The 24,628-nt window shown below is 47.2% G+C and overlaps 8 protein-coding genes and 2 non-coding genes; 4 read left to right on the forward strand and 6 right to left on the reverse strand.

Annotated features, from left to right (window-relative positions):
• Window positions 1-81: 81 nt before the first annotated feature.
• CNAG_13038 lies at window positions 82-1,474 on the forward strand. The gene has a single exon (XR_001046302.1). It is a non-coding gene; the product is annotated as a hypothetical RNA (non-coding RNA).
• Window positions 1,475-1,901: 427 nt separating this feature from the next.
• Window positions 1,902-3,052, reverse strand: CNAG_01971 (hypothetical protein). Its single transcript, XM_012197489.1, has one exon. It carries the CDS (start codon window positions 2,986-2,988, stop codon window positions 2,110-2,112), a length of 879 nt encoding a protein of 292 aa, XP_012052879.1. The 5' UTR covers window positions 2,989-3,052; the 3' UTR covers window positions 1,902-2,109.
• Window positions 3,053-4,077: 1,025 nt separating this feature from the next.
• On the reverse strand, window positions 4,078-8,323 carry CNAG_01972. 2 transcript variants are annotated; one of them, XM_012197490.1, is made up of 8 exons: window positions 7,841-8,323; window positions 7,713-7,767; window positions 6,805-7,582; window positions 5,858-6,721; window positions 5,157-5,801; window positions 4,934-5,096; window positions 4,160-4,878; window positions 4,078-4,108 (listed from the first exon to the last, which is right to left on the reverse strand). In XM_012197490.1, exons 3-7 carry the CDS (start codon window positions 7,483-7,485, stop codon window positions 4,346-4,348), a joined length of 2,886 nt encoding a protein of 961 aa, XP_012052880.1. In that variant the 5' UTR covers window positions 7,486-7,582; window positions 7,713-7,767; window positions 7,841-8,323; the 3' UTR covers window positions 4,078-4,108; window positions 4,160-4,345. The 2 variants fall into 2 exon arrangements, with proteins under 2 accessions (XP_012052880.1, XP_012052881.1); XM_012197491.1 differs by lacking the exon at window positions 4,078-4,108 and having other exon boundaries at window positions 4,155-4,878; window positions 6,805-7,656.
• A 119-nt stretch (window positions 8,324-8,442) lies between these two features.
• Window positions 8,443-8,899, forward strand: CNAG_13039. XR_001046303.1 has 2 exons: window positions 8,443-8,707; window positions 8,776-8,899. It is a non-coding gene; the product is annotated as a hypothetical RNA (non-coding RNA).
• On the reverse strand, window positions 8,832-13,538 carry CNAG_01973 (C2H2 zinc finger protein Zas1A). XM_012197130.1 has 8 exons: window positions 13,250-13,538; window positions 13,151-13,193; window positions 13,029-13,083; window positions 11,753-12,641; window positions 10,824-11,690; window positions 10,114-10,758; window positions 9,903-10,062; window positions 8,832-9,842 (listed from the first exon to the last, which is right to left on the reverse strand). Exons 1-8 carry the CDS (start codon window positions 13,421-13,423, stop codon window positions 9,208-9,210), a joined length of 3,468 nt encoding a protein of 1,155 aa, XP_012052520.1. The 5' UTR covers window positions 13,424-13,538; the 3' UTR covers window positions 8,832-9,207.
• Window positions 13,488-14,379, forward strand: CNAG_01974 (large subunit ribosomal protein L36). XM_012197492.1 has 2 exons: window positions 13,488-14,023; window positions 14,079-14,379. The coding sequence occupies exons 1-2, from the start codon at window positions 13,712-13,714 to the stop codon at window positions 14,088-14,090; spliced, it is 324 nt and encodes a 107-aa protein (XP_012052882.1). The 5' UTR covers window positions 13,488-13,711; the 3' UTR covers window positions 14,091-14,379.
• Window positions 14,380-14,577: 198 nt separating this feature from the next.
• CNAG_01975 (helicase) lies at window positions 14,578-18,455 on the reverse strand. XM_012197493.1 has 11 exons: window positions 18,128-18,455; window positions 17,588-17,893; window positions 17,304-17,537; window positions 17,122-17,253; window positions 16,811-17,073; window positions 16,695-16,761; window positions 16,073-16,640; window positions 15,781-16,019; window positions 15,518-15,728; window positions 15,125-15,446; window positions 14,578-15,033 (listed from the first exon to the last, which is right to left on the reverse strand). Exons 1-11 carry the CDS (start codon window positions 18,353-18,355, stop codon window positions 14,823-14,825), a joined length of 2,781 nt encoding a protein of 926 aa, XP_012052883.1. The 5' UTR covers window positions 18,356-18,455; the 3' UTR covers window positions 14,578-14,822.
• Window positions 18,456-18,682: 227 nt separating this feature from the next.
• Window positions 18,683-20,182, forward strand: CNAG_01976 (large subunit ribosomal protein L23). XM_012197494.1 has 5 exons: window positions 18,683-18,763; window positions 19,086-19,172; window positions 19,238-19,357; window positions 19,411-19,543; window positions 19,597-20,182. The coding sequence occupies exons 1-5, from the start codon at window positions 18,751-18,753 to the stop codon at window positions 19,658-19,660; spliced, it is 417 nt and encodes a 138-aa protein (XP_012052884.1). The 5' UTR covers window positions 18,683-18,750; the 3' UTR covers window positions 19,661-20,182.
• A 236-nt stretch (window positions 20,183-20,418) lies between these two features.
• Window positions 20,419-21,977, reverse strand: CNAG_01977 (hypothetical protein; the record flags this gene model as incomplete). XM_012197495.1 has 4 exons in its annotated part: window positions 20,419-20,624; window positions 20,688-20,767; window positions 20,818-21,824; window positions 21,880-21,977. The coding sequence occupies 4 exons, from the start codon at window positions 21,975-21,977 to the stop codon at window positions 20,493-20,495; spliced, it is 1,317 nt and encodes a 438-aa protein (XP_012052885.1). The 3' UTR covers window positions 20,419-20,492.
• A 428-nt stretch (window positions 21,978-22,405) lies between these two features.
• On the reverse strand, window positions 22,406-24,280 carry CNAG_01978 (prenyl protein peptidase). XM_012197131.1 has 7 exons: window positions 23,606-24,280; window positions 23,442-23,553; window positions 23,301-23,381; window positions 23,183-23,245; window positions 23,022-23,120; window positions 22,685-22,957; window positions 22,406-22,631 (listed from the first exon to the last, which is right to left on the reverse strand). The coding sequence occupies exons 1-6, from the start codon at window positions 24,206-24,208 to the stop codon at window positions 22,896-22,898; spliced, it is 1,020 nt and encodes a 339-aa protein (XP_012052521.1). The 5' UTR covers window positions 24,209-24,280; the 3' UTR covers window positions 22,406-22,631; window positions 22,685-22,895.
• Window positions 24,281-24,628: the final 348 nt, after the last annotated feature.

Consider the following 24,628-nt stretch of genomic DNA (forward strand, 5'->3'; position numbering starts at 1 on the left):
TAATAATAAAAAAAAAGCTAAAACTGGTATTTAGTATTTCGCCCTAAGGCTTTTTTAACGTCAATTGAAGGTAAGAAGATCATCTCGTGTAAATGTTTGTAGTCATTCCAGGCACAAACTGTCTGTATTGCGTCTAGCCAAGAAGATAGCCATACCAGCCGCAGGCCCGATTTAAACTACTCGACAAAACCATACGTCAAGCTACATCACCACGCAACACTCGCCTTCAAACTTCTCGTGCTCCTCTGCTCTGTATGTCACCATCTTCGTGAACCTAATCGAACTTGGTTTCCCTTGTCCATCCTTCCCAGCATCACTTGCACTCACCCCACGTATATCAGTCGACCCACTGGCAGTTTGGCTGCTTGCCGCCATAATCTATAGGAGCTATCCGATAAACCGGGTGGTATACGATAACAACATCGCGTTCTGCAGGAGCGGGCGTCTTTGCAGGGGCAAGTGGACTGACAGGTGCAATTGTCATCGGTGAAACCACTATTCGTTGAGTGCGTTAAAGTGGGGCGCAGATTCAATGATGCGATAAAGGATGTAATGGATTTATAAGGGTGAGCACAAAACAGTGAGTAAGCTGAACGAACAAACCAGAGCAAGTTGGCAGGAGGTCTACTATTGTCCCTCCTCATTGTTTGGCCTAAATGACGGGCCGTTTTACCACAGAAGCTCCGTCGTTATCGTCTTTTGCTTAGATGAAATAAGGGGATCTGCACTTTGATGTGAGACGGTATGCTGAAGGTGTCGTTTTGATGGATGACCCCACAGCAGTGGTACAATCGCTATAACCACTGTCCTCTCAAACGTCGAGCAGCGAAAAAGTGGAATTGCCTGATCGTGTGCAAGAACGGTGCGCTTGGCTTCAGTCACGGGCAGCAGGCTCATTCTGGAAGGCCGAAAAGTGCTTGGATATATATATGAGACGTGATACGCCCCATTTTCCTATTTTTTGCGCATACGGACATACCGTTACCACATGCGTCGCAGCTTCACCACCCTCAAATTGGCGACATAAAGACCTCAAAATGTTCCACTTTGGGCAGCTCCGAACTCTTAGATTTTGATCGACGACATATGATCGATTAAAATGTCCGTGCATCAATGTCATTATTAGCGCCCACGCGTTAAATATATAGATCATCCGCCGACAGATTGCCTGACCTCAATATCCGATGATCAAAACTGCTGCCGCTCTCATCTCGTAACATAGTTCACAGCAAGGAACTACGTATAGAGGTATAATGTAGGTAAGGATGTATTAGACACAATGATTATGAGCATTCAGGATGTTGTGAATTGAGAGTTGATCCTGCCTTCTTCTTCCTCCCGTCAGCCCGCGCGACGTTTCCCTTTACCTCCTTTGCCAACAGCGGTAGACGGAAGGACTCGCTCGCTTTATTATGTTTATTTATTTGCAGCGGATGATTACTTACTACTCGCTATCCCTTTCACACACAGTCGGGGATGATTCATAACATGTGCAATGTTATGGTTTCTTATGGTCTGATCGGCTGTTCAGACCTGTTTATGGCCCCAACTAGCGTCGATCATATCTCATGATGATTTTGTGGCCCTTGTATGTAAAGCTATCATGGGCGCAGGGGAGGGAGGTTAGATCTTCTAGATTGTGTGCGAACGCGCAGCTCGTTTCATCGGGAATGGGGAGCTTCTTGCCTTTCTCATTGGTTGCTCTCTGCAGGACGTATAACCTGTTACATATGAACGGAAGGCGAGTTAGATACACTGAAGAGTTGGGAATTGTTCGTTGACAGCGTCAATTCTAGTGCCTTATTGCCTGCTGAAACATCTTCTGTGCGTGCACATGAAAGACCATAATACGTTACTTATTTCACATATACGTCACAACTCACTACTAATATTGCATTGTCCTTTGAATGATTAACTATTGCTACAGCTTTCGGATACTATCGGTTCGCAACAGGTAAAAATGGTTTCGGAAGGCTGCACCTTCCACCTACGTATCAACAAGGTGAAGCCATCAACGAACCAGTGCCCAACCAAATGAGAAGATATTGTGAAGGTCCAAACCAACTTATGTATAGGTAATTATGTCCTTCCTTGCGATGTTTACACCACCTATTGGGACCCCTCGATCCCTAACCCACGTCCTCTATCGCCATACCCTTGCCCAATATCGTGGGTGGAATGTTCGCTTTTATGCGATCCAATATCGATAGTTGAGGCGGTTGAGGAGTCAGATCGCCACGATCCATTTGAAGGAAAATCGAGGGCAAATCGTGAAGAGAACATGGAACTGTACATTGAGATCATGCTCTGGTTCCCTCCCTTGCCGACCAATTCGTCTGACGAGGTGGTGGAAGACCTTCTAGCTCCTCGCCTAACGAAAGGAGCGATACACATGAGTAGAGGGATGCTGCAACAGGCGATAGCGATACCGATGAGGGTTATTACAACGAATTCCAGGAAGGCACTCAGACTTCTGGACATTCCACTGTTGGTTTGGGCATGATGAGGAGAGATGTTAAGGTTGGAGCTGAAACGAGAGGTGGAGGAATTTTCCAATGCAGGCAGAGGCTGGTTATCGGTGAATTCGGGGGGCTCGATGATATCTTTAGCGCTATCACCCAGAGCTTCACCTTTTGGAGATGATGAAGAGGGGAAGGAGGTTGAGCTGACCTTGTTGATGGTATTGGTGGGAAGATGTGAGGAAGATGGCGAATGAGAAACAGAAGTAAAGGAAAGCTCTTGAACTCCGTTCTCAAGTCCTGATGAAAAAGCTTCGAGAGGACCGAAAGATGAAGAAAGCTCGATCTCCCTGATTACAAGCATGGGAGAGATAGATTTTTCGATCAATCCTTCAGGAGAGGTTTGAGCGAGTTTACGGGCTCTTAAAGGGCCTGTGAATGGTGTATTATAGTCAAGTGGTAGACTATTTACTAAGGCGAGCAACTGAAGGAGGTAGAAGAGAGAAGTAATGGGTTGCGTGAATAACATCTTGTCCGCTGATCTTCACAAATTTGTTGATGAGGAAGCACGAGGAAGGTATAGTTATCTAGGCCAGTTAGAGGCTAGGAATTGGGCTATAAAAAGCGACGTGTAAGCTGTGTTCGCAAGTCAGTCATGTAATCTTATATCTTCAACAGAGCCCACTTACGACAATGCCTTATTATTATCATCCATGAGCTCACTAAGGCAAAAATACTTGTTTGGAGGGTGTACGATGTCCAAGTAAGCAGTTTGAGTCAGTCTGCAGCACGCAAAGGAGGAGAATGGCTAGGTAGAAAAGCTCGGAGACGCTGAATTTATACAATGTCGTCGTCGACTACTAAAGTCGAGTTGTGAACTTGAAGTATGTAAACTATGCATACCATATATGGCATTTTCTAGGGTCGTTCGGTCTTCGCTCTCACTCTCTGCCCGTAGTAAATATTCACTTTCACCAAAAATATAGACTACGGACAACGTTTCTTGTATCGTGTCCTGTTTTTTTCTAACCGCCTTCCGAACTCGGCATTGGACGAGCCAGGATATCCGGGGTACCTCTCCTACTGCTGGGTACGAGATCCAAGCAATACGGTAAGTGCGTCATCGTTCATTCGTGAGGGTTGGGCCCGAGGGTGGGCAAACAAAGAGTATCGTCGGAGGAGATGGCGAGAGGCGGAGGGAAGTAAGCTTATTGCTGATGAACCCTAGATTTTCTCCGGTTAAGAGATAAGAGGCCATTTCTGAACACGGTACTCAGACCCAAAGACCAAGAAATTGTTAACGAAATTATGAGTTTGAATATCACTCAACATCCCTCCTCCACCTCTACCCTCCACCATCCTCCACCATCCTCCACCGACCTCCACTATATTCCTCCACTTTTTTCACTTTGTTGTCACGAGACTTGATTGCCAAGGAAGGGTTTCCGGATGGGCGGCTTACTGATGGGGTAACCAAGATATACATGTATATGTACTCCAATTGGAACAGGCCAATTAATGGTGACGAAGGCTCAATGAATATAAACCAGGCTCTTTTTTCATTCATACAAGAGAGTTTGACGGCCCTTACGAGATTAGTGGAACGAAGAAAAAGGCAGGCAGATCTCATTGGATTATTAACTGAATGACTGGTTGATCATCAGCCTTCAGTATTAAGAATGATATCAAGAATTCTTTACAGCTAGTGTGATATACATAAACGATGTTTCTCCTAATTTACAAACCTCTAGAGAAGTTAAAGACTCTTCTTCAGCGCAACGTCTACATTACGCTGTTCAACATCCATGAACTCGGGCTATTTCGCCGAATATATTGTCTGCCATCCGCGTATTCGCCTTCCCTACATTGCCACAAACAATGCCATCTCACCCTTGCCTCACACCATCAGAACCCAACACATCCGGCACTGAGTTGGATCCAGATCCATAGCGACTCGTTTGCAACCCCACGGGCATCCCTATTCCCACCGAGCCTACGCCTGTCATGTGCATGAACCCACCAAACGACCCATCATTCATATGGGCCGACGTGCTGGTCGTGTCAGTAGGGTTAAACCTGCCCTTTCTCTTCCTGAAGGGCGATGAGATGAGTGGAATGGGTATAGGAAGGCTGGCGGTATTGCGATGAGACATGGAACGAGTTTTGGGAATATCGTGAGTAGTCTCGATCTTTGTATGTCCGCCGGTGTGGTTTCTATCGTCTCTTCTAATTCCAAAAGAGTCGGAGGGATTGCTTGCTCCGGTGGACAAGCCTTCACCCGTTCGCACAAATGTACGAGCTGCTTTAAGCATATCGTTATAACGCAAGCTGCTGAAGATGTTTGTGCCAGCGGATTGACTTGAGTTGGAATCGAGAAGATTCCGAAGAGTTTGCGCAAGCCAGTACAGAGGAAGAGCATCTACGCATGTAGCTCATGTTAGAATAGCTAGAAAAGTGGTAAAGCGTAGACTCACCTTCGCAATAGTTCATCGTCTTCTTGGGCATCTCTTCTTCCTCAGTAGCATCCAGCGATCCCTCTGACCAGCTGTTTTCTGGATGAGTCATCGTATTCCTGTCGTTCGAAGTTGTCATCGGCGCAGGGGCGCAAAGGTTATCGTAATCCCAATCTTCTCTCCACTATACTTTTGATTAGCGTCTCAATCAACTTTTGCAAGCCGCGCGAACGGAGTGACTTACTGTTTGCAGAGCCAACCTAAACATGTCTTTCAAACGCTTCCTCGTTATTAACCCCATGTTTATACCATATTGATCCAACATCATCTTCCCAGGTTTGAAAAAGGTATCCCCCACCCACAGGTCCGTCAAATCCCTCCAATCCCCTCGATCACGTTTACCTTCACCAATATCGATGATACCTCGGAGAAGGGTGATCATCAACGCGATACGAGCGAATGGACCGTAATTACTTTCACGGAGGAGTTGAAAGGCTTCCTTATCAGATTTTTCGTGCATCTGGTCGAATTTGCCGGAGATAGGAAGAAAGAAAGTCCGGCGCATAGCCTCGTCTAGCGTCATTGGTCTATAGCCCTTCACAGTCTCTAGCCAAGTTTCCGCATCGGGTGCCTTCCACAGCGTGTCAGGAGCAGGTAGGGGAATATATGCGAGCTCATAGGGAGATAAAAGGCATGGGATATTTGCCTCGAGGGCTGAGATAGTGTCAAGCTGGTAGACTAAATAAGCGGTCCGGCGAACGCTCTCGAGCTGGATCCATTCTCTCCAACATCTTTCAAGCTCATTAGGTGTGTAGGGTTCATCTGGAAGACGTATGATTGGAGTGAAGTGATCGTTTTCAGGAGTGAAGAATCCAATTCGACGGGACACCTGAGATATATCAGCCTAGTTCCTACAGCTGCTCACGCTTGGGACGAAGAGCTTACATTGACGATTGTACCCGTAAACATGTTGGATGGCGCTCGTTCCCTTTCGTCTTCACTCAAGAAATTGGGGGTATGATATAAGATCAAAGCCTGAAGCAAAGTCACATTAAATTCTGTCATCAACATGCCCCTTGCAAGGTAGAATGATTTGACAAGCATATTAATCTTCTCATTCCTCACAGTCGGTGCGTTTTTCCAGCTTGGGACTTCATTGACTCGGACAGATCCGTTTTCGTGATACCAGTTCTTCTCGTAGAGACTTTCCCAGCTTTGATCAGGTAAGACTGGCCCATCAAGAGATGTTACTTTTCTTGGATCAGGTCGACCGTTGCCTGTGGGAGGTTCCCATAGATGATGGTCATGAATAGAAGAGTTGCCAGTTCGGATACCACCAACGGTGCAGATGGCAAATGCCAAACAAGGAGAGGTGTCAATAAGCTGGAACGTAGGAAGATGAACAATTGGGAAGTGGTTGAGGATGGTATGGAAAGTACGACAGGCCATTAAAGAGAGCGTTCGAAGAGGTGGAAGCGCCCAATGAGGAATCTGGTAGCCTCCGTTGAACCTATCGGTCGGAAGGTAAAATCGACTCCTGGGATCAATTCCATTGCCTAATCGGTCTGCAAGTTCGGCATGGGCAACGCGAAGAAGGGGCCGTTCGGGGTTAGGATTAGCGGCTATTTGTGGGACATCATACACGGCAATCTGGTGGAGGATTTGAAGGACATCTTGAGATTGCAATTGTTGACTTCTACCGTGAACGTTACTTTGAGATCTAGATTTTGTAATGGAATTAGACGAATGACTTGGCAGCCTGTAACTGATAGAAGGTGAGTGATGAGATACTGCTGGGAGAGAGGTGCCCTTGGGTGATTGAATCATAGCATGCATCGATTGTTAGTATATTCAGTACTTCTTACATCTTATGGAAGAGAACGGCCACCTACCCAGCTAAAACTATCACGCCCGACATCCATCATGTTTGTCCCTCCTTGTGTTCCTATCCCCGACGGCCAGGTGGTAGGATTGAAAACTTCGAGATCTGGCAACCTCGAGTCAACATTCCCTTCACCTGGTAACCCTGATTCAGAACCGACAAGGCTGGAAATCGATTCACAAGAGTCCTCAGAAGTGGAAGCAACAGAATGAGGCTGAGCTCCAACAGCGGATGGATCGGATCCGCCATGATTAGACGAATTATTATCGCCGCCAGCAGCAGCCGCCATGATGAGGTTCATGGCTGGATCGTCTCCCCATAAATGTAACCCACTCTGCTCTTGTGGCTCTACGTTGTTGGTGGCAATCCCAGTAGCATATGCTATATTAAAAAGAGCCGGAGCTTCATCAAATTGATTTGAATCGTCTAGAGCAAGGTTGGTTCGATTTTCGCTGCTTGATGGCAAGAGTTGAGGAGAGTAGTTCAGATGACTGCCAACGGTACCACTGCTACGGCAAGCACCAGGATGGTTCCTGCTGTTGTACTTATCATCATAATCATTCCTTAAAATAGGATCAAATTGAGTAAGAGCTCTTTCGCCTTTTGTCGTTCTATGTCTTCCAGGCTTACGCGGCCCTTCACGGGATGGTGAGGCCTCATGGGCTTCAATTCTAGAAGAATTGGTAAGCATATTTCCTTGAGCATTGTTAGATAGGGTTGAATCGCTTGAAATATCGACAGGAGGTGGAATGGGATGACAGCGACGATGGTGACGTAGGAGAACATCGCTGGAGATAAGTCAGCATATACAGAAGAAGAGTGGCGACGATGGCGGGAAGGAGACCCATTTTGTAAATGCGTGCTGATTACGATTGGCAGGTACCAAGACAACGAATGGAAAGGGGATAACCAGCTTACCTTCGAGTAAAGGTCTTGCGGCAATCTTTACATGGGAAAGGTCTGTCGTTTTCATCTGTAGGAGAAAGGCATGTGAGCAAGTCCACCAGACGTACAATTATATGGGCTTAGTAATAAGTGGTACGAACGTTTTCTTAGATGCCGCTTGAGGTATTCCACGCGACTATAGATCTATATCTAATGGGTATCCACACTTTTCCATTCGGATTGGCAACATGCAAAGCGATAGATGAATTACCTGGAAACATCCGGGAAATGTACAAGCAAACGTTTCTTTTCCCTGCTCATCCTCGGCTTTCCCTGCCCCTACGCCTCCGGCAAACGCACCTGAGGGAGTTATGTCTAGGTCTGTGGATGACATGCCAGCTAATCCTCGGATACGAGAGATGTCGGAATGGCAATGACCCTCTTATGTGCTGGAGAATGTTGTTACACGTCGGATGGCCGAGTGGTGAGTCGCGGCGGTTGTTTCTTCAATGAGGGTGGATTTGATCGGGGGAAGCGGAGGAGCTGTTCTTATACGATTAATGTTCTGTATAACCGTATGGGCGAATAATGACAGTTGAAATGCCGTTGTAATAGGTATACAATCTCTCGTTGTTCGATTTCATATCGACATCGATTGGTGATATCGGCTCGACGTCTTTACGTATTGGTGGGACGCGACACGCCATTCGGAACAAATACTATGCCACAATAATCCCATAAGACCACACACTGCACTACTACTGTAAGCTATAAAGGATACTTCTCGTTAATCACTACAGTTTGTTTGCTGCACTATTTCCGCTTTCGTTCTAATACGATCCTCGATTTCTCTAGGAGAAACTACAGGCAGCAGGAAAATGACAAAAAGTGTGGTCTCAGTGGAAGTTGTGGAGATTAAGGGAAACTGTACGAGTAGTGGCCATCTCAGCTGGAAACGTACGAAGAAACGACCGTCTTACTACAAATGGTTACACAGTTGAATTATGACAACAGGCCTTCATTCTAAAGTGAGTAATTAGTTATAGATGATATATCATGATCACGGTCAGTTTAAATAATGGTAAAGTCGTTGCAGCATTTCTTGAGTGTCTTTATTACATATTTGACAAATAGAAAACGAAGTGACAACGACTCTGATGACAATGTCACTAACAAGGGGTAGTGTTCAGACGAATGCACCACTCTATTACATTATGTTGCCCATCCATGCCTCGCAAAGACGCGAAAAAGGGCTGAGAATCAACGAACAATCTACCCGACAATTGTAGAAGCTATCTTCTTCTGAGGCGTAAACAAATCGATATACCATAACAAGCAGAAAATCACTACAAGAACACTCAATCTATGCCTTTTCGGACCAGTTGTATTTCGCAGTTCATCGACGGTCACCCTGTCTCTAAATCATATCCACAAAAATACCTCAAAAGGAAAGCAAATCTCACAAAAAATACACCTTAACACTCGTCTCCTTCACCACATCTCGTCTTTGGTCCAAGCGGGCTGCTGGTCATATCAAGAACCCAAGATGCCCCGCCAAATCGTTCTCGGTAAGCTCCATGTTTCCATTGCCTTCGCTACTACTGGAGATATGGCTTGCATCGGCGTTCGCTTTGGGTGGAGTGACGGCCGTACTACCGGCACCCGCAGCCCCAGATCCAAGACCAGAACCAGAACCAGACTGAGTTGGATAATCATCCACATTCAAACCGATATTCATCCCGAATCCTCCCGAATTAGCAGTAAGAGCCTGCAAGATACCTGCGAAGGTACCTTCGTTCATGCCAGCGCTCAGGGCGGATAATTCAACTTCAGAGGGGTTAAAATTGGTGGATCCTACAGAAGGCGGGTTGGAAGATGTTGGTGCTGGGGTAGGAGGTTTATTTTGTTTGCGTTCTGATGTGAATTGGTTGGAGAGTGGATTTTCAGGATGGGAGTTACAGTGGCTTCCGTCCCTCGCTTGTGAAGCGCTCAAATTTTTTATCTTTATAGGCACACCCTCGCCTGTTCTCGTGAAGGTACGCGCGGACTTGAGCATATCACCGTAATGCAAACCGCTGAAGACGTTCGTACCAGAAGATTGGCAGTTATTGGCGTAGAGTATGTTGAGTAGGGCTTGAGCAAGCCAGTAGATAGGTAATCCATCTGCAAGATAAAGGAAATTAGCATGCTTAGCGGAGTAGTTCGAAAGCCATGGTGACTCGCCTTCACAGTAATTCAAAGTTTCCTTGGGTATCTCATTTTCATCGGAGTTGGGAGATCCTTCCGAACCACTGTTTTCAGGGCTGACCATTCCGTTGGGGCATTTAGTAATACCCGTCGTGGGACAGGCACAAAGACTATCAAAGTCCCATCCTTCTCTCCACTAAAATAGTCGTTAGTACTCAAAATTCATATCATGTCTGTTCCCGCTTACTTTTTGAAGAGCCTGTCTGAACCTATCCTTCAAACTGTCTCTCGTTATCGCTCCCAAATCTGTCCCATCCTGCGCGAGCATCACCTTCCCGGGCCTCAACCACGAACACCCCACCCACAAATCCGTTAAATCCCTCCAATCTCCTCTATCACGCTTCCCTTCCCCGATGTCAATAACGCCTCGAAGAAGGGTGATCACCATAGCCATACGAGCAAAAGGACCATAATCACTTTGGTTGAGGAGATGGTAAAACTGCGTATCAGCCTTTTGATGCAGCTTGTCGAAGGCGCCGTAAGTGGGGAGGAAGAATGTCCGACGCATAGCTTCGTCCATCGTCATAGGTCTATACTTCTTTACGGCTTTAAGCCATGCTTCGGCAGTAGGGGCTTTCCACAGCGTATCAGGTGCTGGAAGCGGGATGTACGCTACTTCAGACGAAGAAAGGATACAAGGAATGTTTGATTCGAGGGAGGAGATGGTGTCAAGTTGGTAGACGAGGTATGCTGTTCGGCGTCGGGTTTCGAGCTGGATCCAATCACGCCAGCATCGGTCGAGCTCATTGGGTGTATATGGTTCCTCGGGGATGCGAATCGTTTGGGCGTGGTGGTCGCTCTCGGGCGTGAAGAATCCAATTTGACGAGTCACCTGCCAAGCACATTAGACCTCTTTCGTCCATACCGATACAATCAAGCAAGCAGATCAGAACGCACATTTACAATAGTACCCAAGAACATATTCGCGGACGCCCGTTCCCTTTCATCCTCACTCAAAAAATTAGGAGCATGATAAAGGATCAACGCCTGTAACAGCGCAACATTATACTCGGTCATCAAAACCCCTTTTGCGAGCGAAAATGACTTGACGAGCATGTTCGTCTTTTCGCTCCTCACAACCGGTCCATTCTTCCAATTAGCCACATTGGACACCAGTTGAGCCCGGACTGGCTCGTTACAACGATACCAATTCTCCTCGTACAAACTCTCCCAGCTCTGGTCGGGAACAACAGGGCCGTCTAAGGCTTTGGACCGTCCAGGACTGGGTCGGCCGTCGCCGGTGGGAGGTTGCCAGAGGTATTGGTCCGATAAGGATGAGTTGCCCGTCCTGATACCGCCTACAGTGCAAATGGCAAAAGCCAGACAAGCAGCGGTGTCAATAAGCCTGAACGTGGGGAGGTGGACAAAGGAAAAGTGGTTGAGGACGGTATGGAAAGTACGACAAGCCATCATTGAGAGTGTGCGAAGAGGCGGGAGGGCCCAGTGTGGAATTTGGTAACATCCATTAAACCGATCTGCCGGGATGTAGAATCGGCTGCCTTTGTCGATTTCTGCCCCAGCAAGAGTTTCAATTTCGGCATGATGAACACGGAGAAGAGGTCGTTCAGGGTTGGGATTGGCAGCTGTTTGAGGAACTTCATACATCGCGAGCTGCTCGAGGATATGGAGCACGTTTGGGGGGTCCTGCTGGTTGTTGTTGTTGGAGGTAGAACCATTGGCAGAGTCAATTCGCAGTCCATAAGCGGAAGGAGAGAATAAAGAAGAAATAGGAAATGGGGTATTTTTGGGTGATCGCAAAAGAGACTTTCAAAACGATTATCAGCATATAACACATTATATTTCCGAATAAATCAAGCCGAACTTACCCAGTTAGAAATATCAGGCGAGTTGCCCGTCTTGTTGAACACTCCCTGGCTGTCCATTCCCGACAACCAGCTCATCGCGTTGAGAAAACCCTCAGCAGTAGCAGAAGGGGACTCCGAAGCAGAACCATTCTGGAGCCTGGGATCAATCTCTTGTTGTCCCGACGGTGCGACTTCAGGGGCAGAAGAGACGGGTGCCGACACTTCAATTTGCTCGGGGACAGACGTAACAGAAGCGTCAGCGGAAACAGCGGCATTTTGAGGTTGGACCTCAATGGATGGATTCGAACCGGTACCGCTATCGTTGGAAGGGGCCTTGTTGGCATCTTCGCGTTCGCGGTTGGCAACAGCAGTCTCCATGATCAAGTTGATTGTGGGATTGCTAGCCCATTCCGGCAAATCTCTTTGTTCTTGCGATTGTCTGCCATTCCCAGGGACCCCACCAGGATAGGCCATGCTCAAGAGGACAGACGCATCTTCGAGATGGTTGGGATCGTTCAAGCTATGATATGACTGATCCTGGTTGAACATGGGCATAAGATGAGAGGAGTAATTGGGATGATCGTCATTGGCTGACGCATTGTAGTACTGGCCATACACGCCGTTACTGTCGTAACCCCTGTCTCGATATCTTTCCTCATTCGATCCATCATAGTCATCTCTCAGAGCGGGATCGATTCGAGCACGGGAGTGATCGTGCTCTTCATCACCATGACTCTGTCTGGGGTGTTTACGGGATCGGTGATGAGATGGCGATGCCTCGCGCGCGTCTGTGCGAGATGATGAGACCGGCATACCGTTGTAAATACGGTTTAATGCAGGCGGAGAAGTGGAATGGTCCACGGGAGGAGGGGTAGGATGGCATCGACGTCGGTGTCGAAGGAGAACATCACTGAGATGAGTCAGCATATGTTTTGAGGTTATGAAAAGATAGTCAAGAGATCTATGAGGTTTAGGGCGCAGACAATGTGTAGCCACCGATTCACTCGACGCTCCACGATCAAGATCAGAAAATGAAGTGGCCAAAAATACATGTTTGGTCTGTCATTTCCAGCCTTAAAACCCGCCAGGTTGGCAGATGGCGAAAGGAAGAAAGGTCAAGTTCGACAATGTCGAAACTCTTCTGACGTTATTTTCCTTATCCTTAAACTGCAATGACCTTATAGCTGCGTATCTTATAGCGGCTTGTGTAACCGACAGGCGGTCACATCAAATGGTCACCAGACGAGCGAACGATACCCTCATAGGCCTCACGGCGTAACCAAAGGACGAGGCTTACCTTCGAGCAAAGGCTTTGGAACAGTCTTTGCATTGGAAAGGTCTGTCGTCTTGGTCTATGGTAAACATATTAGCTCAAGCAGTCAATATTCGTGTTGACGCCTGAAAGAGAGCAAGACGAACGTTTTCTCTGATGCCTCTTCAAGTACTCCATACGGCTATAAGTCTTTTTCTCTGTCAGTGCCCGCCTTTGCCACAACCAGAAAAGCCTTGACGACATACCTGGCCACAACCAGGAAAGGTGCACGCAAACGTCTCTTTCTCTTTGCCATCCTTGCCCCTTCCTCGGCCACCTCCTCCCGTTGTCAAGGTCACGGTGGGTGGCCCACTGATTGTCGACGGTGTCGATTTCGCCACAATGGGACTCTCGCCCGTGGCAGGTGTGGGCGCTGCCATGACGGAATGTTAGTGCGCGGCGTTGTCAGCAGATGTGTGTAAGAGGGTCAGCAGCGTACGGAGCCTATGGTGGAGGTGGAAAGAGACAGAAGGGAAGGGGGAGAGTGGAGGCAAGGAGGTGGAGGGGGGTGGAGGGGGAGAAAGCAACATCGAATCACCGCTTTTGCCCCAGGGCCGGATTTTACCTAACTCCGAGAGTGTGGCACTTTCCATCTCCTCTGACTTTTGTGACTTTGGCCGTCTAGAAACCACACAAACCGTATTCGCAGGCACCACAAACCACTCATAATGCTCTCCCTCCTTCGCCGTATCCCACAGCTCGCAAGGGCGGGCCCTTCCAACCCTACACAACGATTCTGCTCCACCTGTCCCCCCCCGCCCCTTGCCTCCACTCTCCGACCATCTATTCCTTCATTATTCACCCATCTCGCCTCTCGACCTACTCTTGCGTCTCACGCAACAAATGTCGGCAGGGGAGTTTCTCAGATCAGGGGTATGAAAGTGAGGAGTAGTGTGAAGAAGTTTTGTGATGGGTGTTTAATTGTCAGGAGGAAAGGAAGAATATATGTCATCTGTTCAAAGAATCCCAAGCACAAGCAGGTGCGTCCGATTTTCCGTTTATTGGTATAATGGCATTGAACTCACTCCTGTGTAGCGACAAGGATAGAGAATTCATGATTTTTGGGTTTTTGTATGATTATGCACACCTCAACGCATTCACAAGTATTTGCAAAAGGACTATGAGTTTCAACGTTTTATTGCCATCTTCATTCTTTAGGTCAAGGTTCAATGCTTCAATGCTTCGAGCGCCACGTAGACCAGACAGGACAAGCCAAACACGGATATCCGATGGATGATCCAATAGCTCTTTTAGCACTCGCCATCGGTCAAGGTCATGTTCCGGATATGCAACCTGTCTGCCCTTGAAACTCCCAGCATAGGCCTCACGTCTTTCCACCCGTCGACCTGTTTCAACCTCAAGCTGTTCCAGAGATCTGTTAAAACACATGCACGCGGCATATAGAATCACACGAAACTATGGGAACGATGGTAATCGCTGCAGCCCCAAATGTGCAAGAAATGAGAATCATGGGGTATGCCGAGGCACGCAGAGGCCACCGTCGAATTCCAGACTCGACAAAGTACCAATACCCTATCTTTCGAGAAAACAATTTGCATAAACGATCTTGATCTATGTTTACAAACTAAGCACATGGAAAGCTCTTGCGCTTTCCGTAAAAAACGAGACAACATTACAATCATTAAGATGAGGATGCCTTTCTCCTTTGCCAATCAACAGCCGCGTATCTTCAACTCTAACACCGTGTATACGATCTTTTGAGGCGTTAAATCAAATCGTCTGTCTCTTTCCGTCTACAACCGTTTCCATTTTCCCCGTCTATTCAGCATCACCGTCCCCCCCAAACATCCCAGACAACCCCTGCCCGTCATCCTTGGCAGTCTCAAACACCTCAAACGTCGTCTTTTCACCCTTCTTGAGCTGTTCTGCTCGGCCATGGGCACCGGCCTTGCCCAGTCCGGCGGACCAACCCTTCTGACGTGCGAATGCGGCGGGGGATCGATCGAGGAGGATTTCGAGGTCAGCATCGCTAGTTTTATCATCGAAAAATAACCATTATTAGCGTCCGTTTCAAATGAATAACACAATTATGGCGGATACGAGAGTTATGAGCAACATACCTGATGATTTGGTCGTCCTTGCTCGCCACATTAATCTCTTCGCCTTCTAAATCTAACAACGCCTTGGCCATTTCCGTGACGCTCTCCTTCGCCTCAGCCTTCTTGGTGCTTTTTCTACCTAACAGCACCCTTCCATTCTCATCTACTACTCGACCGAACTTTCCTTGCGAAATGACAAGCGCTTCAAGCTTTCGCTTGTTACCAGCCTTGGCCAGGATTTTGCTTTCGATAGTATGGGCGGAAACGAGTCGGAAAACGAGAACAGGCTTGGTTTGACCGATACGGTGAGCACGATCTTGAGCTTGCAAGTCCATTTGAGGGTCTGCAAAAATCATAACATCAGCCCACAAACGGGTAAAGCCTGCGAATATTTTGGATAAGGTGAACACTCACTCCAGTCTTGATCAAAGAAGATGACAGTGTCGGCGCTGACAAGGTTAATGCCAAGACCACCGGCCCTTGTGCTTAGTAGAAAGAGCTTGCAGGCGTCTGGATCGTCTTTGCCACCATTAAATTCGTCCATCTGTTCCCGACGAGACTCTTGAGGGGTTGAACCATCAATTCGACAAACCTTCCAGCCCTTGTACACCGTAGCCCAGTCCTCCTGCAAAAACGCTCAGCTCCTGAAATACATTCTCAGTCTTCAAGATACTTACGATTACGTCCAACATGGTAGTGAATTGACTAAACAACAGTACGCGATGATCCTTCTGGAACAAGGCATCGAGTAACCTGTTTAACAGCAGCATCTTTCCACTTGCATTGACCAAGTTATCGTCAACAACTAATTCGCCCGTGACAGGGTCACTCGGCCAGTCGAAGAGATACGGATGGGAAGAAATCTTTCGGAGCTGCATAACAAGATTCTGCAGGCGCATGTTGTTGACGTGCTTGGCTGTCATTCTGATCAGAATCTATCAAAAATAGACGTCTCAAATATATACTCACTTGCTTGCTTCAACGCCCACTTCCTTCCCACCTCAGCAGCGCTCTTTTCTTCCACCCCAGTCGGGCCATCCTCGGGCTTTATCCTGCCCTCTTCTAAATCCCTCACATACTTGTTATCATTCTCTTCAATCTTATAGTTAACCTTCTTTTTCTTTCTCTGCCCTCTACCATCGTTTGCTTCAACTATTGCTTCAAACTCCGGGGTCTCCTCCTTGGGGGTGTTTGAACCTGATCCACTGGAGGAAACTTTGTCGATAAGGTACTCCCGGATTTGACCAGAGACGATAGCCTGGTAAATGTCCTTTTGCGTCTGAGTAAGAGGAGCATAAAGGAGATATTCCTTTTTGGGGGGAAGTTCTTTCTCGACGTCGACCTTGAGACGTCGAAGCAAGAATGGCTTCAAAATGGCATGCAAAGATGCTACGACATTAGATTTGTTGAGCAAACCTTCAGTCGTTTGTCCCTCATTCATCTCGTCAAAGTTGAACCATTGCTGGAACGAGTCTAGGTCGTCAAAGATATCGGGAAGGATGAAGTTAAGGAGAGACCAAAGCTCGGCGAGATTGTTCTACATCCGTAAATCAGTATCTAGTACAGATAAGGTTCAAATTGGCAAACGAACATGGAGAGGAGTACCTGTAAGGATCATTCGATTGGCACTCGTATATGACTTAAGTTCGCGAATAAGCCTAAGCCCCGAGTCAGTACCTTCGTCAGAATATACCACATAACACATACTTGCAATCCAGGTTCTTCAATCTATGGCCTTCGTCGACGACGATAAATTTCCACTTAATACCGCTCAAAAACTGCTTATCCTTCATACAAATCTCGTAGGTCGTGATAACGATAGGGAACGTTGAAGTGTTGTTACCGGTCACCTTGCCATTAGATTTACGTCCCTTAGTCTTGGTTGAGCCAGCATCAGATGCGGTAGGAGTTTGTAGACGAGTTGCGCGAAGTTCCGCGCGATGATCGGGATTGCCGTGGTACATGAGGACCTTTCCTCAAGTCAGCATTGCTGATGGTAGATGAAATATGTAACATACAGGGACACTAGGTGTGAACTTTTCAAATTCCATAATCCAGTTGTTCAAGACAGAAAGAGGGCAGACAATCAAGAATGGGCCCCATGTGCCTTTACTTCGCAAATGGGAAAGGAAAGAAATTGTTTGCAGAGTCTGTCGAGCTTGTAAGCACATTGAGTGACCGATTGAACCTTTTGACTCACCTTGCCGAGACCCATTTCATCAGCAAGGATACCGTTGAGGCCATTCTCGTACAGACTGATCATCCACTGGACGCCCGCAAGCTGGTAATCTCTGAGTTTGGCACCGGTAACGAGTTCCGGCTGTTTGAAAGAGTACTGGACGTCTCCATCGCTTTCCTCGTCACCATCACGTTCAATCTGGTCACCTAGAATCTGTTCCGAAACCTGCACAGGTAGTCGCTCGTCGGCATCCACCTGAAAGATCAAGTCAGCCTACATTACAACGGTCTGATCAAGATATCCACCTCATCCTTGTCCACTTTAGCCTTCTTCTCATCTCGCCCACCAACGTTCTGCCTCTTTCTCTTGCCTCGACCTTCGTCCTTGCTTTCGACCTCCACTCCCTTAGGTTTTCTTTTATCCCTCATGCCTTCTCTCTTAACCTCCTTTGCTTCTGCTTCCTTCTTTTCTTTATTGGCTTTCCTAACTTCTGCTCGAGCTTCGGCTTTTCGCTTCTCGATCTGCTGGCGGGCCATGCGATCGCCAATGATCTTTGCGTAGATCGTAGACTTGTCAAGTAAGAAGTTCAGACGAGCAGCTCGAGCTGCAGCCTGATGAGTAGAGTCGATGTCATCATGGACGATTGGTGTGTAGAGCATTATGATGCGGAGTAATTGGAGAGAGTAGATAATGGAGTTCATTAAAGACAGAGCAAGAGGTTGCAATATAACAGCATCGAGAGAAACAAAGGAATGTTCGGCGTCAGTTTCGTACAACCAACTCTCGAACCAAATAAACACGCTACACAAAGTGCATTGCATTGTGTCTCGTTGATGTCCACTCACCTCGGGATCATGTTGCCCTTCTTCTTTCAGTTCTTCAACCACCTTTTTAGGGTCTGCAGTCCTTTCCTGACCGTCAACATCCGCGCCATTGGCAGCGGCATCGCGCTCGCTGCTAGAAACGATTTTGACATCCTCCTTTGAGGGTGACGCGCTTCGTGTTGCCGGAGATTGGGGCATTGGAGAAGAGGCGGCGGTAGAATTGGCGAGTGATGGTGTCACAGTAGACATGGGTAAAATATTCACCTGTACAATGATCCACAGGCCAAGTTTAGAGAGATATGGAAGATTTCTTTCCTCTATCAGATAAAAATGACAATTCTTGCCGCCGACGCGATTCATATCATCTTTGAAGGATCTTCTTTATTCTTTTACGCGTCGCGACAGAATTGATATGACAAACTGTACCTTGAGGAGTTGGCGTGCCTATTTCCCAAAGATGGCGGGATCAAAATGTGTTCCCGCGTCTGGCAAGTAAAATCCCAAAAGCGCCACTTTCACCTTGGATTTGGCGGACAGGCTAAATTCCGTGAAACTCCGACGTCCGTAAGTCTCTGGCTTAGCAAAAGCAACGAAAACCTTGAAAGTCTTTCCTTCAACCCTCAAAAACCTCCCAAACAGCAAAAATGTCCATCAAGTGTGAGTAATAAATCCAACAGGCAAACGATTATACGGCGATGGGCAGTCTTAGCAACAATGCTGGATATTCGACACTTTCGACGAGGGAGTAAATGAATGGGGAAGGGTGGTGTGGGGAATTCGAGAATTGGCGTAGGATGTGAGAACATGTCATTCATTCGCTGGGATCAGGAGTAGGATGGGGACTGTTGGGCCACACAACTATCAACCGCGGCTATCGCCCATTCGATATCGATTATCCACATCAAATTATTGACACTAGACTGCCCGTCGCCCGTCGTTGCGCATCCATCTCCATTGGTCAAAACTGACTTCTTTCTAGCCGCTGCCGCCGGTACCAAGTTCCGCATGTCCCTCGGTCTCCCCGTCGGTGCCGTCATGAACTGCGCTGACAACTCTGGTGCCAAGAGTGGGTTTCATCAAATTTGGCGGTATTTTCCCAGTTGAGGAACATGGGCTGATTGATGGTTGCAGACCTCTACGTTATCTCCGTTATTGGCTTTGGTGCCCGACTTAACCGACTCCCTGCTGCCGCTGCCGGTGACATGGTTATGGCTTCCGTCAAGAAGGGTAAGCCTGAGCTTCGTAAGAAGGGTACGTATATCTTTGTTTCCCCAGAATCGACCCGTCCTGATAAATTTATTTAGTCATGCCCGCTGTTATCTGTCGACAGAGGAAGCCCTGGAGGAGAAGGGATGGTATCTTCCTCTACTTTGAGGACAACGCCGGTGTCATTGTCAACGCCAAGGGTGAGATGAAGGGTTCTGCCATCAACGGACCGTAAGTAAAAGCCATGCCATTAGTGGCCTGCATTGTACTAATTAGCGTTACAGTGTCGCTAAGGAGTGTGCCGACCTCTGGCCCCGTATCGCCTCTAACGCCGGTACCGTCGTCTAAGCGTATTTTAGATCGGACTAGCAGGGAGTATTTGTACGATGGCAACGAGCATGGATCAGGGCATGCACTTGGATCTCTCGCACTTATGAGTTGGCGGATGATATTGTCGTAATGGGCTGTGTAATGGATACTGACGTTTTGAATTGAAGACGACCAATGGACGAGCTGAGTATATGGGATAGAAAAGACTGCACTGCTATTCATTTGCGATGATGGGCTTGAACGAACGCGGGATAATATTTTTGTCTACCTTGGGCAATTTCAAGGATCTACGCGCAATTCCTCGGGCACTGTCACCGGAGAATTGCTACACATTGCGCGAAAACAGTTGGCAAGAAGAGAATTAAGCCACTCCTCGATGGCTTGGGACGAACAAATACAGTATCTATTGTCGATTCAACAGCTTGGATATCTGCAGAAGTTCATCGAAGGACAGATAGAGCGCGAAAAGGCACTGTCTGGTTTCGCGGGATTGAACTGCAGTATGAGCTCATGAGACATGAATCCGTTAATCTTGGCACGACTAAGAACTACCCATCACCGCTATTGTTCGCCCGGATACCTGAACCTGAATCTTATTCAGTGTGGGCGTTGAAATCTGAACAATGGAATCAGATACCATCCGCTTTACCGTTAAGTACTCCCCGTTGAAAAACTCAAAATTGCATCAGGATTTTACTAGTAAACGATTACAAGTAAGAACTTTACTAATTAATGCATATGGACATGTCGGTGAATTCCGACTACTAAATTGTCCTTTGGGTTGTAAAATTCACTGCTCTGAAAATGCCAAAAACGAATGTCCAGTGCATTTTCAAGTATGAACTGGGTATTAAGGATCCCCCCACGATGGTGGTGTCCTCTGTCGTCCGTACTTCCGGGGTTTGGCCGTCCAGTCGCAGATCTTGCCCTTCCTGATACAACGTCGGCAGGATTCGTTCGTCTGTCTACCGCCGCCAACGCACTTCAAAGCAATGCAGGTAAGCATTCTGTACAGTATTCATGTGGTTATAATACCGGAACATACCTTGTTCTTTGCCGCTCGGCAACAATTACAGGCATGCTGACGGCGCTGAGGCTCTTCACGTGTCTCACGCTCTGTTTGAGCTTCCATTATTGTCAGCGGTCGGATTCCACGTCTTGATTATCTGACTTACGCATGACATGGGAACCAGGACTTCCTAAGGCTCCAAATAGAATGTACCTAGAGCTGCTTGGCTTGGTGACATCCGAGGAGACACGGTTCTTAGCCCAATTGAACCCAGGGGTTTTATTAGGCCTCGCAGAGAGCTGATTCGATTTGACGTCCTGTTGAAGATCAGAGCCAGATTGATATGGCGGGGAAACATCATTCGTAGTGGGGAAAGCCATCAACCTAGGGTTTACTGGATGGCTTGGATACTGATGCTTGCTATCGAGAGTGTCCATAAAGTCGGTTGATCGGTCAGGGATACCTGTGGTGGTAGCGAAACGCCCATGAGTTGAAGTAATAGAAGGTTCCTGTTGCTTGACTAACTGTCCCGAAGTTGACAATGAAGGAAATTGGGGTGGATAGCTCCTAACATCTGTAACAAGAGGCTGAGACGGTTGCCAAGGATGATCCAGTTCGAAAGGCCGTTGGGGTTGGTGCCTGTTATGGGGATCAGATGCAGGAAGATCCCTCGTGTTAGTTGAGCCAGGTAGCTGAAGCGGCTGAATGGGGTGAAAGACTAGCTGAAAAGGTCGTTGCTGTTGCTGTTCCACGGAAAGTGGATAAGGGAAAGAAGAATCAACCGAGAAGAAATTAGGATGCGATGCAAAAGCATTGACCCCCCATTGTTGCGGACGCGCCGTGTTTACTAGATCTGTTGTGGTTGCTGTTGTTGTCGAAAAGGATGCGGAACAAACCATCGGTGGAGGTAGATTACTTACTTCTTCTTGCCGATGGGGGACGTCATTATGGATTCCAGCAAGAACTGATTCCTGGAGAGGCTCCGAAATATGTATGGGCGAAATATGTTGGAGCGTAGAAGTTTCCAAGTTTTGTGTGCCGAGATTCACCTGGATTGGGGTATCAGAGTTGTCCGAGACGGGAGGATGAACGATGACGATGCTATCGTGAATGTACGCGACTCCGTTTTTTGAAAGTTCTGTCGTCGCCCCCTCTGGATAATGGTTTGAAGAGCTTTATGGGCTGGAAGTCAGTTCATATGACCTAAGCAATGAGAAGATGGGCTTACGAATGTAGCACTTCCTCTCCTTGGGCGACAAACTCATTGCTATCGCCTAAAGCTTTGAGAGCTTGTAGGAGGTCACTTTCGCTCACTAATTTTGACATATTAACGATGGATTCCGCGCTTTTGCAGCTAAAGGCGCGGAATATCGATTAGCTGTCAAGATATAGGATAGGAATAAGATTCATTACCTTGCCTCAATAAACGTAAGAAGATGGCTTTGAGATGTTTGGGTATCAGTTAATGGTATAGAGGTAGTATATTATACCAATGTGAAGAGTTTTTTGTCAAGGAAAGGTGACAGGCCGAGAAGAGGAAGGGCCGGTGGCGAGAAGGAAGGGAAAAGGCTAAGGACAACGAGCACACCGTCACAATCGTCTCCATATATATATACGTTTTTATTCATAATTGGGTGTCCGGCGTTGGCCATCAAAAACCTTCCATGAAATTGCGGGAAGCAAGCAAGACTACAAAGCTCAAAGTTTAACGTTAGCATGTGCTGGAGACCGAACGAGTATGAAATATGGCAAACAATAATTATTCCTCTCCTCCTCCGCCCTAATCTTCTTTCCGCTTCATCGGTGTAGCATCGGATCAAGACACATGCCCCGTCCTGGCTGGCTGTTTATCCGCCTATCAAGATTAGATAGCTCATTCTCAATCCATACGTTGAAACGTCATTACCATCAACAAACACGGCGATCGGGCCTGTTAGTTTCTGCTCCTCGACTTCCTTCTATCCTCTTTCGCCTCTGCCCCTGAGTTTGGTGACACATTTGTTAATTGCTGAGTCAGTTGGGATATTACGTACTATAAAAGCAAAGAGAATGGCGTTTAGTGTGGGAAAGTGACATTCAAGGCGGCAGGTGTCGAATAGTCTGGGTGATTTAATTTGAGTCACTAATGGTATAGAAGAGGGCCCAGGTGTAAGTTAAACTGAGTGCTTCGTTTTCCCAATATGATAAATACACATGAATCTCCTTTTCGGCTGATGACATACGTTGATACAAAGCATTGTAACCTTACAAGATCTTGACGCCAAAATAGAACCCTACGATTCCCGCCAAGTACGTTCCCCAGATCACTAACCACGATGATGCTATTAGTTGTTGATCCAAAAGTGGTCAAGCATAGGAACTATTACTGACATGCTTTCCTCCTCGGATAACGCTTGATAGCGGTAGTAGGAAGATAAATACCCATCAGGTTGCAGTAGATGTGTGCCGACAATGGGGGAAAGACAGATCCTTTACTCAGATATGTCAGAGAGGTGCCTTCATCCTTTGCGTAGCTTCAAAATAATACCAACCTGTGCGAAGGTAGAGATAAGAGGCGAACCAGCCAAATAGGGTGGTATATGTGAGCTGGAACACTGTCGTAGCCTCCTATCAGTGAAGTATGCGAAAAGGTTTTGACAGAAGACTTACGAGTAGTCAAGATGGCCTGTAACGCGGCTGCTCCATTCCTTCCATTCTTCTTGTACATTTCGAATCCGTGATGGGCGTGAGCTACCCTGAAGAGGTCAATATCCATGGACATAAGGAACCCTAGACAGCTATTTGACGTACCTATGCCAAACCACATAGGGGTACCGAAGACCAAGGATTTCAAGGAAAGTCGACCTAGAAGCGACACAGCTAATATGGTAGATCTAAATACCACTTCCTCTGTCAGAGGGCCCTACCCAATTGCTTAGTAATGTTTAGCCCGCAAGATAGACCGTAGCTCTTACAACGATGTAATTCCTCACTTCTACCAAGCCAAATTCTCTTTTCAGAGCAGACCATAGAGTCTCTCCATCTCTCCTCCATCCAATTATTGGCATTTCTCCAGTTAAGCGCATGGCATACAGAGGTCCTATCATCAATCCTGGAGTCAATAGATACGGCAGGGCTCGAGATGGCACGCCGAAACCTGTGGGAACTCCCAACAAAGCCATAGTAGGGCTAATTGCTTCTTTCCAGCTATAATTACCAAGCTGCTTCACTACATAGTACACCCCACCGACGCTCAGAAGGGTGGAGGAGGCAACAGCTTCCATTCGACGTTTGATAGTAATGGGGTGGTCCCGACTCCCAAGCTCTGGACCGAGATCATGTTCGACTCCCAGGCCATCAGCATCTGTGGCTGAAATAGGAGGTAGAGGTTCTGTCTGCGCGTGAACCTTATTAGGTAGTGGAGCTTTCCGAGGGTTTAGAGTAGATGCCCCGAAAAGATGCTGCGAGATGTAGAGCGAGCCAACGTAGGATGTTGTGAAGAGGAAAGACAGGGCGTGGGCAGTGCTCAAGGGAAGCCCGGATGAAAGAGCTGGTGGTAACGATAGTAAGGGGTCCATGTCCAAAGAACCTAGAAGGTTATTGAGGAGGGGATTCGTGTAGGTTCCAGATCAAACAAAACAGAAGGCAAACGAAGCAAAAGACAATTACGACAAAACGACTTTGGTTCGGCTTCGCTAATAGGATGTGCCTGATGAATACTCGGCACGGTAATCGCCGTTCATGATGATGGGTGCTTTTTGTTGTTGGTAATGTACGTGAGTCTTCTTCACCTGTACAAACAAGTGATTATTGACCAGCTTGTATTGTCATTCAGACTATACATTGAGGTAATAGACAGCCTTGCGCTGTAGTTTAGAATAATATTGGTAGAAGAATATCTGCCAGAACATGAAATGCAGTGCATGTGAAGTGCCATAACAATGGCGGCAGACAACCAAGACTAAGAAACAGACACTCAGAAGGTCTAATAGGCATGT

This window comes from Cryptococcus neoformans, chromosome 11, assembly GCF_000149245.1.
Source record: "Cryptococcus neoformans var. grubii H99 chromosome 11, complete sequence".
NCBI classification, from domain to species: domain Eukaryota; kingdom Fungi; phylum Basidiomycota; class Tremellomycetes; order Tremellales; family Cryptococcaceae; genus Cryptococcus; species Cryptococcus neoformans.